We start from the raw sequence: 15755 nt of genomic DNA, 5'->3' as shown, positions 1-15755 counted from the left end.
TGGGTCTCTGCGTGAGTCTGTGGGTCTCTGCGTGAGTCTGTGGGTCTCTGCGTGAGTCTGTGGGTCTCTGTGCGAGTCTGTGGGTCTCTGTGCGAGTCTGTGGGTCTCTGTGCGAGTCTGTGGGTCTCTGTGCGAGTCTGTGGGTCTCTGTGTTAGTCTGTGGGTCTCTATGCGAGTCTGTGTCTCTGTGTGAGTCTGTAGGTCTCTGTGTGAGTCTGTGGGTCTATGTGCGAGTCTGTGGGTCTCTGTGTTAGTCTGTGGGTCTCTGTGTGAGTCTCCGGGTCTCTGTGTGAATCTGTGGGTCTCTGTGTGAATCTGTGGGTCTCTGTGTGAGTCTATGGGTCTCTGTGTGAATCTGTGGGTCTCTGTGTGAGTCTGTGGGTCTCTGTGTGAATCTGTGGGTCTCTGTGTGAATCTGTGGGTCTCTGTGTGAGTCTATGGGTCTCTGCGTGAATCTGCGGGTCTCTGTGTGAGTCTGAGGTAGTCAACATCTCGCCAGCGTGGCGATTGGGGGGGTCGGGATCGAACCCACGACCTCCTGTGTACCAGGCGAGGTAGTCAACATCTCCATGGTGAGAGAGATGAGAGACACGCAGACTCCAAATATACAGCAGCGGGCATCGTCAGGGGGTCGGGATCGAACCCACGACCTCCTGCGTACCAGGCGAGGTAGTCAACATCTCCTAGCCACTGTGGTGTCAGGGTCGAGATCGAACCCACGACCTCCTGTGTACCAGGCGAGGTAGTCAACATCTCACAGTCCCCCCCCCCCACTCAGTGAACATTGGAGCGAACCGATGGGAGTGCGAACGGCGGAGACGATGACGACATCGTCCTTCATGGCTCCACGTTGCGTCCGGCTCACTGCTGGGTGGGGAGGAGGAGGGGGAGGAGGGATTAAACCATATGAGCTATGAAGCGCTTCTGTTACAACGTTAAAGTGTCAGTGTTCATGTATTCGGTATAGCCCCGTGATTGATGCGGCTCTTGACTCAGGGTGCAACCAAAACATGAACAAGAAACATCATCTTCGGTAAATTCACGTAGAAGGGAAATAATAAAATTAGAAAAATTAAACAATAAAATTCGTACGACGTTTCGGCCACAACGCAAGCATCCTGCGTTGTGGCCGAAACGTCGAAAGCATTTTATTGTTTTATTTTATTATGCTCTTAGGTTTTTTTTTCGGAGGCAACACGAAACGTCGTGATTTATTATTGTATTTCTATTATTATTAATATAAATTGTTATTATTTATTTATTTCCCTACGTGACTTTACCGAAAAAACCTAAGAGTATGAATCCTTGCAGTCACGAAAGCTTCAAATCTAGAATTGTTTTATTACTTTATTATTTCCCTTTTACGTGGCGACTTTACCGAAAGAACCAAGAAGATGAATCAGTCACGAAAGCTTTAAATCGGAAACAAGAAAACGTCCTAAAGTAACCGCACGCAACGGAAAAAACAGCCAAATAAAATTAAAAGATATAGCAACAACGACGTGATTTAAAGGGGTGCGAAGCATAGGTGACGCGTACGCTTATAGAATGTACAAATATTAAAGATTATAACGTCGTCTTACCAATTCAGTTGAGTCCCACTGCGCTAAGAGCAATGGGCGATCTGCTGCTGCTTTGCACCCGGACGTGCCGCGAGCCACGCGTCTGATTGGTCAACTCCCTCCCGCGAGCTCATGAATATTCATGAGACGGGCGATGTAGGGGCGTGACTTCAGCCGGGCGTTTATCCAATCAGCTGCGAGGATTACGACGGCCCACAGTGAATGGGCGTGGCTTCGAATCGGTGATCCAATCAGCTCTCTTCTGCGTGTTGTTTATCAAATGAATATTCATGAGGCGGGCGATATAGGGCGTGTCTTCTGCTGGAGCTCTTATCCAATCAGTTGCGAGGATTATGACAGCCCACAATGGGAAAGGGCGTGGCTTCAGCCAGTTATCCAATCAGCTCTTACCTCGCTAAATAAATGAATATTCATGAGATGGACGATATGGAGGCGTGTCTTCGGCAGGGTCTTAGCCAATCAGCTGCTCGTGTTCCCTCGGTAATTAAATTAATTAAAGTCGGACGATAGGGAGGCGTGTTTTAAGTGGAGCCTCTTATCCAATCAGCTGCGAGGATTACGACAGCCCACCGTGTCAATGGGCGTGGCTTCAGCCGGTTCTTAACCAATCAGCTCCTGCGATGGACGTGGAGTCTCTTATCCAATCAGCTGCAAGGATTATGACAGCCCTATGGGCGTGGCTTCGGTCGGTTCTCATCCAATCGTGGGTTCGACCCCGACCCTGACGATACCTGCTGCTTTATACTGTATTTGGAGTCTGCGCGTCTTTAGTTAATTCGGTAAAGCACGTAGGGTATAAAATAAAGTAAATTAAATCACGACGTTTCGATCGCGACACGAGCAATTATCATCATCGTCAGGTGGGAAAACCACGGCAAGAGAATTTGAGCAAAAAAAAAATTTATTGCAAGAAAATTTGAGCAAAAAAAATTCTAGCAAGAAGATTTGAGCAAAAAAAATATTTATTGCAAGAAAATTTGAGCAAAAAAAAATCTTGCAAGAAAATTTGAGCAAAAAAAATATTTATTGCAAGAAAATTTGAGCAAAAAAAATATTTATTGCAAGAAAATTTGAGCAAAAAAAAATCTTGCAAGAAAATTTGAGCAAAAAAAAATTTATTGCAAGAAAATTTGAGCAAAAAAAATATTTATTGCAAGAAAATTTGAGCAAAAAAAAATCTTGCAAGAAAATTGTAGCAAAAAAAAATTTATTGCAAGAAAATTTGAGCAAAAAAAATATTTATTGCAAGAAAATTTGAGCAAAAAAAAATCTTGCAAGAAAATTTGAGCAAAAAAAAATTTATTGCAAGAAAATTTGAGCAAAAAAAATATTTATTGCAAGAAAATTTGAGCAAAAAAAATATTTATTGCAAGAAAATTTGAGCAAAAAAAAATCTTGCAAGAAAATTTGAGCAAAAAAAAATTTATTGCAAGAAAATTTGAGCAAAAAAAATATTTATTGCAAGAAAATTTGAGCAAAAAAAAATCTTGCAAGAAAATTGTAGCAAAAAAAAATTTATTGCAAGAAAATTTGAGCAAAAAAAATATTTATTGCAAGAAAATTTGAGCAAAAAAAAATCTTGCAAGAAAATTTGAGCAAAAAAAAAATTATTGCAAGAAAATTTGAGCAAAAAAAATATTTATTGCAAGAAAATTTGAGCAAAAAAAATATTTATTGCAAGAAAATTTGAGCAAAAAAAATCGTGCAAGAAAATTTGAGCAAAAATAAAATTATTGCAAGAAAATTTGAGCGAAAAAAATGTCTTGCTGTGGTTTTTCCCACCTGACGATGATTGCTTGTGTTGCGCCCTTAACGTCGTGCTTTAATCTACTTCATTTTATACCCACGTGACTTTACCGAAAGAACCAAAGAGTTTGTGGATCCTTGCAGACACGAAAACTTCAAATCGAGATTGTCTGCGCGTCCCTTCTCTGTCTCACATTCAGGATCAACATCACTAGCGTTTGTAGTTAGTTGGTTGCTGCTGTCAATTTCCACGGGGTGATGATGATGATAAGCCGTCAATTTGTTGGCCAGGTCGCAGCGGAACATGTAAAATAAAGGTGTCAGTTTTGTTGCCAGATAGAAGGGTAAAAAAAAAAACAATTATCAAGTTTTTTTACTGGCAAATGAGGTTCCAATGGTGAAAATAAACATAGTTTAGTTTCATCTTCTTGGTTCTTTCAGTAAAGTCACGTAGAAGGGAAATTATAAAATAATAAAAATAAAACATGATAAAATAATTCTCACGACGTTTCGGCCACAACGCAAGCAGCCGTCCTCAGGTGAAGACCAGGTCTGTCGGGGAGACAGCGTCTGAATGAAACACCACCACGCTTGGAGCGTATATTTAAGCTGGGTTGGAAGGGGGGAAGGGCGCCTTGACAAAAGAATTTGCATATCAAGAGGAATTTAGCATATTTATAGTTACCACGTAACTGTTACTACGGACCCGGGACTAAAACATCTGCCCGGTCCACGTGCTGGATGACTTGTTGAACGGAGATCGTAGACGAACGGCCTCTTGATTTTACATGTGGCATGCGAATGGCCTCCTTTCCTCTCTCTCTCTCTGGGTTGTATATTTGTGTCCTCTCTGCAGTGACTGGTTTACCGAGTTAGATTCTCCATTAATAAATACAGTCGCGGTTATCTGCTCTGGTTTTGAATCCCTGCCTAGGTCGACTCAGCCTAAATATGAATACCTGGCTGGCATGTTAAGATTGCCACTGGGGAGACAAAGGCGCGTGACAGTCATTGTTAGTACAAATGTAGTGAGTTCAACTGGGTCACAGACGTACTCTTTGGAGGCAACACATTTATTCATACCAACACAAGGGGTAACTGCTCCTTAACAAGATAACAACCTATGGTGGTGGACCACCAGGCTAACTACACTAGTTACAACGTAACTGGTGTAGTTTATTGGGTGGTGATCACCAGGCTAGCTACGAATTACACAATAATTAGCTACAATGGAACGGACCACAGCTTGGGTCCCAGTCCACGTCTTGGTGACTCTGTTGGACGTAGAAAGTAGAACGTAGATTCTTCAGGATGAACAACAACCCTTGTCCCTCTCGGGACCCGGCTTATATTCTCTGTGGCGTGACCGGCTCCACCCTTGGCCCAGAGGTCGCAACCGGGTACCCGATATCCATACCCTACGCGATACCCGGCTACCCGTACCCGGACCCGTTTGCGACCCTGGTGCGGCCGGGTACGGGTAGACCGTGAGTCACTGGCGAGTAACTGTTTGTCACTCATTTCTCAACGTCTTGTCTCTTCTCACAATTCAAGTTCCTAGAATCAACCCACCCGCGCCTGCAACATGGCTTCATCCCAGAGGTTGCAATCAGGTACCCGATACCCGTACCCTACCCGTACCCGGCCGGGTACGGGTAGGGTACGGGTACGGCCGGGTACGGGTATGGGTACCCGTTTGCGACCCTGGTGCGGCCGGGTACGGGTACGGGTAAGGAATCAAAACCCGTTTGCTACCTCTGCCTTGGCCACGTCCACCTTCCAGAATCCTTGGGAAGGATCTGGGTCCCAATCACGTGACCCCCCCCTAGGCCCCTCCTGTCCTGTAGGGCCGGTACTGCACTTACAGCCTTGTGCCATCCAGCGCTATTATCCAGCACACACCATGCCCCTCCAGGGCCGGTACTACACCCACAGCCTGGTGACATCCGGAGATGTCCCTACACAGATACACACATGAAAACGAACATATAGACATGAACACGCACGCATATACACCATTGGAACCTTATTTGCCAGTATAAAAATATGATAATTGGTTTTTTACCCTTTTATTTGGCAACAAAACTGACACCTTTTTTACGAGGAGTCATGTTTGCATAGACCATAATACCTGCAGTCGTAATGCAAACAAAAAACATAACTCTGATAATGTATGCACTGTCCTTGAAGTTGATTGGTCCACACCCGAGACAGCTTTCCTTAGGAGCCTAGTCTCACATGGTGTTGGACCAGATGACGCCAAAAGGCGTACAACTCAAAGACAATGCACCATCAGAGTATGAGAGCTCGGGGTAAGCATTTACACCATTGGAACATCCTTTGCCAGTAGAAAAATATGATAATTGTTTTTTTACCCTTTTATCTGACAACAAAACTGACACTTTTTTTTACGAGGAGTCATGTTTGTATAGACCACAATACCTGCAGTCATAATGGCGTCATCTAGTCCAACACCAATGGAGACTAGGCTTTAAGGAAAGCTCTCTCGGGTGTGGACCAATCAAGGACAGTGCATACATTATCAGAGTTATGTTTTTTGTTTGCATTATGACCGCAGGTATTGTGGTCTATGTGTAACGGGTTCCGGAGACACTTGTAGAGGTAACTTCTTTATTACAATCCAACACTCCAACAGTCCTGATACTCTATTACAGCCTAGGTACACAGCCTAGGTACACAGCCTAGATCCACTACTCTGGCTACGCTCTGGAACTCGCCCTCACAAGGACGTAGAGCCGGGAGTTCCAGAGTCCCATCACTGGCTCTCACAGCATCCCAGGGTCCTGAGATGGCTGGTCTTGGGTCTTGGGTCTTGAGCTACAACTGGCCCTGATCGTCCAGGGAGCTGCCCTTTTATGCCTCGTCCCCAACGAGGGGTGGGGTTGTGTGCGCCCCCAGATATCCCACAGAGCACACACGCCCCCCCCCCCCCCCGTTGGTGGCACCAAGGGGCTTAAGCGTCTGGGTTGCCTGGGAACCTAGCGCCTGGCGCCAAGGGGCTTAAGCGTCTGGGTTGCCTAGGGTCCCAGAGCCCCCAGCAGCCCCTCCCCTCTTATGTCACTACATATGCAAACATGACTCCTCGTAAGAAAAGTGTCAGTTTTGTTGCCGGATAAAAGGGTAAAAAAACAATTATCACGCATGCATATGTTGTCTCATATAAATAACCACGCGGAGACATCTGCTGGAGGCAACGCGTTTATTATAACAACTCTTAACAACTCTGAACAACTCTGTTCAACACTACTGTAACACGAAGGGATACGGCCCCTTCTACCCGATAGCCTAAGAGAGAGGCAGCCTCCCTTCCACCGTAACCAACGCACTCCTGGCTACACTACACGCTGGTCCCTTGCGACAGCGGCTTGGGGAAGACTGGACCGACCGACCCACCCCGGGTCCGGGACTCGCTCTGATCCACTCCAACCCCGGCTCGAGCAAGAGGCTCAGGGAGGATCCAGGGGGTCCAAGCTACCTCGGGTGCGCTTACAACCGGCTTTAGCAAGAGCCTCGGTTGAAGGTACCCGGGTGCTGGTCCAGTCTTCAGGTCTTCAGATGTCTTCAAGCTTGAGTTCGTGAACACTCCCCGGCTCGTTCAGAGGTCCGGGCTTTTATCTCCAGGTCGGGGTCACCTCTCCCCTCATGACCCCCCCCCCTACCTCCAGAACCTTTTGGAAGGTCTTAGAGGGTCTTAATTCTTAAGGGGTCTTAGGAAGCGGTGGGGGGGCCCCCACCCCCCTCAGCCCCCAGCCCCTGGGGGGTCTGGGGTGTCAAACTCTGGTCACGGAGGGGCGGGGGTTTGACATTCGGTCAACCCCTACCCACCTCGATCTCTCTCGGATGCCGCCTGATGGCCCGTGAGCGTGGTGGCAGGTCAGCTGCCTACAGCGCCTTATTATGGCGCAACACAAAAACAAATGAAGACACATGCAGAAACAACAACAACCGCCATTCGCCACTGAGTGGCGGTGACGTTATTACGGCGCTTGTGCCAGGCTATGTGCACGTTAAGTCCACGTGAAGTATCGAACGCCGCTGGCAGGAGGTCACGGGACAGACCCAGCAGGTGCCATGGGGTGATTGAGATTACTTGCCTCTGCACCATATGTGCCCCCTACTGTACCAACTTGCTGTTTTTAGCCAACCGGCGCTCCGCTTGTTGTTGTGAGCGTCGCTCCTCCGCCCTCCGTTGTTGTTAGAGCGCGACTGCCTCCAACTGACCAGTAGCATCCTTCACGAGCCTCCTCCACAGAAGTCGATCTTGACGCCGCTGGTACCAATCATCGGCAAGTCCACTCAGCTCCACATCCTATTGTACCACATCACTCCATCTCTTCTCTAGTCCGTCCAGCACCCGTTTAGCTCTCTCTTCGGCCAAACGAAAAAATTATTCTAGATTTGAAGCTTTCGTGACTGCAAGGATTCATACTCTTAGTTCTTTCTGTAAAGTCACGTAGGTAAAAAATGAAATTAAAATTAATAAAAATAAAATAAAAATCACGACGTTTCGGAGGCAACACAAGTCTCCGTCATCAGGTGGGACCGTCACAGCCAGATCTGCTGCATCAAGTGAGGCAGGGATTCAAGATGCAAGTTTTTAAATACAAGTTAAGGGGGAGGAGAGGGGGGGGGCTTATCAGAATGTGGTAGCCAATGAATGGAACGTATCGGGGGGGGGGGGGGGGCGGGGCTAAAAGAGGGCACGAGGTGCTCGTAGGCGTCGACGTGTAAGTGTTTGTGCGCAAGTCACTGTTGTTGCACATGATAACGTATTGGAAGGGGGGGATCAGGGCATGTGGGCTACATCACCCACAGCCTTGCCTACCGGAAAAAGTCACCAATGGGACTTTGTCCAGATCTTTCATGGATTTGTGAGCTCCTCACACAATACAGCCTGGTTAAACCCATGATGGATCGTAGGCAGGCCAGCATAAATGTTTCTAACCGGCGGAGATGTTCCATTAGGGGGGTCCACGTTTCGCAAGCGTAAAGAAGGGAGGGCATGACCGTGGCCTGAAGCTTCGTGTGGAGCGACAGACCAGGTAGCTTCCACACAGCGTTACGCTACCGATGAAAAGATAATACCGCTCGACTGATTCGGAGTGAGACCTCTGCTGTGAAACCGGAGTTGGTCATGAGCACACTGCCCAGGTATGGGAAACTCTCCAGACTCTCCACTACTTGCCCCATCACCACATGGGAGTGGAGGGGGTGGAGTGTTTGTTGGCACAAAATACTCAGGAAGGTGCTTAGTTTTAGTGGTGCCGATAGTAAGGCCCTACCTCTAATTGGCATTTTTCCAGGTTCAGCAGCAGCGCCTCTAACTCCTCTTAGTGAGCAGCAATCACCAGATCATCAGCATACGTAACATGGTTGACCAATAGGGGAGCCATCCCTTAACTGCACCCGGGATGCAATCAGCCTCTCATTGTATCTGTACCAGATGGAAATTCCTCTGGTAGAGCCATCAAAGGCTTCACGAACTATGTTGTCAAAAAAGATGTTAAGCTATGTTGGAGCCAGAGGACATCCCTGTCACACCCCAAGGTGAAGTTTGCCAATGAACATCTGAATGATTCAGAGGACAACTGGGTGAAAGTGTTGTGGTCAGATGAGACCAAAATGGAGCTCTTTGGCATCAACTCAACTCGCCATGTTTGGAGGAGGAGGAATGCTGCCTATGACCCCAAGAACACCATCCCCACCGTCAAACATGGAGGTGGAAATATTATGCTTTGGGGGTGTTTTTCTGCTAAGGGGACAGGACAACTTCACCGCATCAAAGGGACGATGGACGGGGCGATGTACCGTCAAATCTTGGGTGAGAACCTCCTTCCCTCAGCCAGGGCATTGAAAATGGGTCGTGGATGGGTATTCCAGCATGACAATGACCCAAAACAAACGGCCAAGGCAACAAAGGAGTGGCTCAAGAAGAAGCACATTAAGGTCCTGGAGTGGCCTAGCCAGTCTTCAGACCTTAATCCCATAGAAAATCTATGGAGGGAGCTGAAGGTTCGAGTTGCCAAACGTCAGCCTCGAAACCTTAATGACTTGGAGAAGATCTGCAAAGAGGAGTGGGACAAAATCCCTCCTGAGATGTGTGCAAACCTGGTGGCCAACTACAAGAAACGTCTGACCTCTGTGATTGCCAACAAGGGTTTTGCCACCAAGTACTAAGGCATGTTTTGCAGAGGGGTCAAATGCTTATTTCCCATGCAAATCAATTTATAACATTTTAACCAACTGCTTGTGTTGTGGTTATTGCAAACATGATGGCTTGTATAAAGGTGTCAGTTTTTGTACCAGTTGAAAGGGTAAAAACCTATTACTATATTTTGCCACTGGTAAAGGAGGTCTCATAGTGAAAATGCTTACCCCGAGCTCTCAATACTCTGATAGTGCGCTGTCTTTGAGTTGTACGCCTTTTTGGCGTCATCTGGTCCAACACCAATGGAGACTAGGCTCTAAGGAAAGCTGTCTCGGGTGTGGACCAATCAACTTCAAGGACAGTGCATATCATTATCATCATCAGAGTTGTTTATTTTTGTTTGCATTTTGACTGCTTGTGTTGTGGTTATTGCAAACATGATGCCTTGTATAAATGTGTCAGTTTTTGTACCAGTTGAAAGGGTAAAAACCTATTACTATATTTGGACAACATTTCATGCACACTCGATATTGGTGTGTTACTCAAATATCCACTTAACTTCTCACACGTCTTAGCTGATTGCAGTATTATTTGAAAATATATTCCCACACCTCTTAGCTTCTCACAACTCTTAGCTTAGTGCAAGAACAATTTCTCGATGTCATTGACTTTGCAAGTGACTCAATATATAAGGAGAAACGTAGAATAAAACTTTGAGTCTGTCAGCGCAGAATTCAACACTCTGCAAGACTCAACACTGTTGTCTGTTTTACGGATGCCGTTCCCGGAGTTTTCCTCTGCAAAACCCAGCAACTGGTATTGATTACGAGAACCATACACCGGAGTTTGCCATTGCAAGACTGATTTGTGTGATTTTAGTATATTGTTCAATAAAAATGTCATCCCTAAGACACCTAAGAAGCCCAAAGCTCCTCTCATTATCACGCCCCTCGCATTCATCTGGTCAGCCTAGTTGCCCCTTTGTTCTGGTTGCCTGGACATCCTGATGCCAGTGGTTGTCACCTCGACCATACTTCTCCCCGTCCTCCGGAGGTCATCCCAAGGCTTGTGTGGACGCAGATGTTCTTAATTGCCCATTGGAATGTATTTTTGACTCGTCGATGCTGACCCCCGGATGTGGTGCGTATCTGTGGCCATGTGTTTTTTTGTGAAACGGCCTCTTGATTTTCCATGTGGCATGCGAATGGCCTCCTTTACCCCCTCTCTCTCTCTCTGGGTTTTATCTTTGTGTCCTCTCTGCAGTGACTGGTTTACCGAGTTAGATTCTCCCTTAATAAAAACAGTCGCGGTTATCTGCACTGGTTTTGATTCCCTGCCTAGGTCGACTCAGCCTAAATATGAATACCTGGCTGGCATGTTAAGATTGCTACTGGGGAGACAAAGGCGCGTGACAGTCATTGTTAGTACAAATGTAGTGAGTTCAACTGGGTCACAGACGTACTCTTTGGAGGCAACACATTTATTCATACCAACACAAGGGGTAACTGCCCCTTAACAAGATAACAACCAATGGTTGTGGATCACCAGGTTAACTACACTAGTTACAACGTAATTAGCTACAACGGAACGGACCACAGCTTGGGTCCCAGTCCACGTCTTGGCGACTCTGTAGAACGTAGAACGTAGAACATAGATTATTCAGGATGAACAACAGCAGCTGTTCCCTCTCGGGACCCGGCTTATATCCTCTGCGGCGTGGCTGGCTCCGCCCTGAGTCATGACCACATTTTAGAATCCTCGAGCAGGATGTCGACCCTGACACGTGACCACCCCTAGCCCCCACTTGGGGCCCCCGTGTAGACTCAACCGGTCACGTGTCCTCCGGGGTCAATCAGAGTGCCACGGCCTTTAGTAACCCATTCCCGTGGCCGGCTCTCTCACCCCCTATCTTGTAGTTGTAGGGGTCGGCACTGCACGCAGAGCGTGGCGCCATCCAGCGCTGTCAGTCAGCGCTCACCGAGCCCCACTAGGGCCGGTACTGCACTCACATGTAAGTGGTGACCGCGATGTCAATAGATCGCACGCCGTGCCTCTCTAGGGCGGCATTACACAGTGACATCCGCGATGTCACGACACAAATATGCCAAATCGTCATTATAAAAACATTTTGCACCTGAGCTGCATCGTCATATAACAGCACATTCTATCATCAATCTAACGTTTAATACCATAATGTTGGAAAATATTCCGACACGGTGGTGGTTAATCCAAACATTACAACTTTTCAAGCCAAGGCTTGTGATTAATTAACTTTCACGATGCCCAGTCTCCTTTGTGTTCGGGACGCTGCCGAAGCAGCAGGGGGTGCTTGTTTCAAGAGAGTAGTTCACAGGCCTCCGTTACTGCGTGTTTTTTTAGAACGCGCTAAATCCAGATATGTAAAAAGAAAACTACTACATAAAATATAGGCGATATCGTTCTTAATATAATTTTTTTGAAAATGGCATTTATACAACACCCCTAATCAGTGGCGGCTCCTGCAAAATCTCTCAGGGGGGGCAAATGTCTGGATGATTGATAAGGGTCACCCATGCAATGAATAAATTAACAGCTTAAGCATGTAAAGGCAACTTCACTTCTTTAATATTAATGAAAAATAAAGTGACTCTTACAATACATCTTGTTTGTTTATATACTCACTATTAAAACAAACCACTCAAGTTTATTTTATTAAGGATTCCACTAGGTGGCGATAAATTATATTGTTGGATGAAACGTGCTTACGTATGATGACGTTACCACGTATGATGACGTAAGCACGTTAGTGCATGCCCTCCCGGAAGCCATAGAGAATGCATTGCAGCGCCCCCGTTCGAAAAAAAACATCTTTGAATGTAAGTCTATGGGGCCACTCGGGGCGATTCTCAGCCGTAGTGAAATCGCCCAAAAAGAGGTGGTACTCCACAGAACGTGACATGACGCTGATTGGACTATATCCAGAGGCTGACAGTGACGGCTAGCGTGACTCTGTGGTTGAATGACATTGGTGGTGCGTCGCCCAATCGCCCTAATGAAGAAACCGCCCCTGCCCCTAATGATGGTGATAGGTGTGGCACTGGAGGTTACCTTTTTGATGTAGTTAAACAGTGATTTGTGATCGGGTATTACTGAGGCAGACTCCATCTCCTCAGCAACCCTCAGCAACCAACACCGATTTTTGCAGCGCCGTATGGCTGTCCAAACCTCCGAGTGAAGGCTGTAGTAAGCCTCCTCATTCTCTGACATGGGATGCTGTAGACCGTGAAAGTGGACATGTCACTTTTTCTCAGCCAGCCTGAACACCTCCTCTGTCTGCCAGGGTATCTGGGGAGAATTGGACAGTGCACCCAAAGCAGTCATTGCAGCTGCATGAGCCACAGTCCTATAACTCGCCAATTTCCCCTCGACATCAGGAATGGTGGAAGATGCAAACCACAGCTGCAAGTGATCATGAAATTCTCGCTTGCAACTTTCATTAGCTAGCTGAGACTAGGCCGCTGTGTGTTTGAATAGGGTCCTGGATGTACACCCACTACCGGAGTGGAATAATGGCAGGCGCATCCGCTTTTCCATCACTATGTAGTCCAGCAGATGTTCTTGCTTGGACCCGGCATGCATCTATGATGTTGTGTGGATGCACCGATGCTGGAACAGCGTGTTGGTAATTACAAGCCCATGGGCTGCACAAAAGTTGTTTTTGAGCTGATCTGTCCGATGCCTTCCAATCACTCCAGACCAGGTTCCAGCATCGTGACCCATGAGCGTTCGAACATTTCACGTGGCCACTCACAATGGCTTCTTGCTCTTTTTGGAGGAACCCCAATGGTAAGGATTCAGTCTCCTGGCTCCGCCAAATGGGGTTTGGCCAGGAAACGTCATAGAAGCCTGTCCCCCCGGGGCCTCCGGCACAAGTTTAGTTAGATTATTTACATGTATTTTAGTGGTATTTGTATTGAAGGTGGAGTGGTTACCAACCCCTCAAACCCATTCAGAGCCCCGGGTTTGTCGCTATGGTGGCTATAACCACCATGAACGGGTATCGCCGATTTTGGAATTGACCTTTCCTGGATGGCATTGCTCACATCCACCACAGCGTTGCCGTCCGGCACCAGCGAAGAGATAGGGGGTTGTTTTTGCTGGACACATGAACACGCACACACATAGAATTAAATGAACACGCACACAAAGATAAAGATCCCCCGTATAGGCTTAACAGACTGTAGGGGCAAGTGCTGTTAGCGAGCACCTATGAATGCCAGAACGGTACACGAGGGGGTGGGTGGCCAGCACCACGCCCGACCGCCTTTGTCTCCCAAGTGGCGATGTTTACACACCGCACCAGGTACTCATTTCAGGCTGAATCGACCTAGGGGAGGCCCAGGACCGGTTCAGATAATCGTCACCGGTGTTGACCGTGAGCGGGAATCGAACTCGGGTCACTGGGTTCATAGCGCTGCGCGCTAACCGCTGCGCGCTAACCGCTACACTACCGCTCCCCACCCACACACATACACACACATGGACATGGACACATGTGAACAAAGAAACACATACAGAAACATACACATGAACATATCATATATATCCACACACAACAGGAAAACAGCACACTCATACACACACACATCAACATACACATACATCAACATACACACACATATATGAACACAGGAACATGCACACACATACACACACATCAACATACACATACATCAACATACACACACATATATGAACATTCACATATATACACACGAACACACACACATATACGCACACATGAACAGACACACACAATGACAAACCAGTCTCAGGAGTTCACCCCCATCGGTGGCTCTGACGTCAGAAGAGGAAATTCATTCTACGTCTGCTGTTGTTGCTGCTGGTGATTGAGTGAATCCCCAAAACAGGATTGGATGTTTTTAGAAAGTAAGACGCATAGTTTGTTTTCCATCCCCCACACCTCCGATTAGCACGGTTGGCCACATACGGTGCGAAAAAAGTTCAACATACAGTATATACATAAACTCACACAGAGACCCATCAACTCACACAATGACCTATAGACTCACACAAAGACCCATCAACTCACACAATGACCTATAGAGTCACACAGAGACCTATAAACTCACACAATTACCTATAGACTCACACAGAGACCCATAAACTCACACAATTACCTATAGACTCACACAGAGACCCATAAACTCACACAATGACCCAGACTCACACAGAGACCCATAAACTCACACAATGACCTATAGACTCACACAAAGACCCATAGCCTCACACATAGACTCAAAGACTCACATTGAAGCCCATAAACTCACATAGAGACCCATAGACTCACACAGAGACCCATAAACTCACACAATGACCTATAGACTCACACAGAGACCCATAAACTCACACAATTACCTATAGACTCACAGAGACCCATAAACTCACACAATGACCTATAGACTCACATAGAGATCCATAGACTCACACAGAGACGCACAGACTCGCATAGAGACGTATAAACTCACACAGAGACTCAAAGACTCACATAGAAGCCCATAAACTTACATAGAAACCCATAGACTCAGACAGGGACACGGAAACTCACACAGACATAGTTTGTTGTCCTCCCACACCTCATATAAAGTCATAGCCTACATATTGTATATATGGGGTTAAAAAAACATGCGTAGCTATTTGAGTAAAAGTGAGTCGTAATTTGCATAGCCACCCCATCAATGTTGAAATGGCGAATCGGTCGTTGCGCCACCTGGGAGCGTGTTGCATGCGCTGGGACTTAGTGCAGCTGTCTTGAACTCACGATGCGAGAGAGAGCGTCTCTCTATCTCCAGTGCTCCTGTATTTAAAACCCCGTGGGCTGAACACAACATCCGGCTCTGGTGGTTCACCGGGCTGCAGTGTGGACTTGGATTCTGAAGCTTGAACGCTCAACTCCGGTCCTTTAACTGGACGGTGTCCTGTGCTTTATGAGTGTCAATTTAACCCAAAGTAGCAGTAGGATTTAGCCACCAATATTATTCATGATAGATAAAAAAAAAAATTATATTGGAGTAAAATGGCGTCAGTATAAATGTCGTTAACCCGACACAGCCCATTAAATTTTTCGATGTAAAGCTTTCATGACTGCAGGGATTGATCTTCTTGGTTCTTTCGGTAATGTCACGTAGAAGGGAAATAATAAAATAATACAAATTAAACATAATAAAATACAATTCTCACGATGTTTCGGCCACAAT

At 46.6% G+C, this 15755-nt stretch overlaps 1 protein-coding gene across 2 annotated transcripts in view; it reads right to left on the bottom strand.

The window, feature by feature from the left end:
- ACAT2 (acetyl-CoA acetyltransferase 2) overlaps positions 1-1700 on the bottom strand; it is a 23299-nt gene extending 21599 nt beyond the window's left edge. The window contains exons 1-2 of one of the 2 annotated variants that reach the window (XM_078617821.1): positions 1584-1700; positions 796-867 (exon numbers count right to left, since the gene is read on the bottom strand). In XM_078617821.1, coding sequence (XP_078473947.1) covers positions 796-841 — 46 coding nt within the window. In that variant the 5' untranslated portion in view covers positions 842-867; positions 1584-1700. The remainder of the gene's footprint in view (positions 1-795; positions 868-1583) is intronic. The other variant, XM_078617822.1, reaches the window with a different exon arrangement.
- Positions 1701-15755: the final 14055 nt, after the last annotated feature.

This window comes from Lampetra planeri, chromosome 55, assembly GCF_965212315.1.
Source record: "Lampetra planeri chromosome 55, kcLamPlan1.2.h2, whole genome shotgun sequence".
NCBI classification, from domain to species: domain Eukaryota; kingdom Metazoa; phylum Chordata; class Hyperoartia; order Petromyzontiformes; family Petromyzontidae; genus Lampetra; species Lampetra planeri.
The sequence above is the reverse complement of the archived record's forward strand: the minus strand, read 5'-3'. Positions and strand labels throughout refer to the sequence as shown.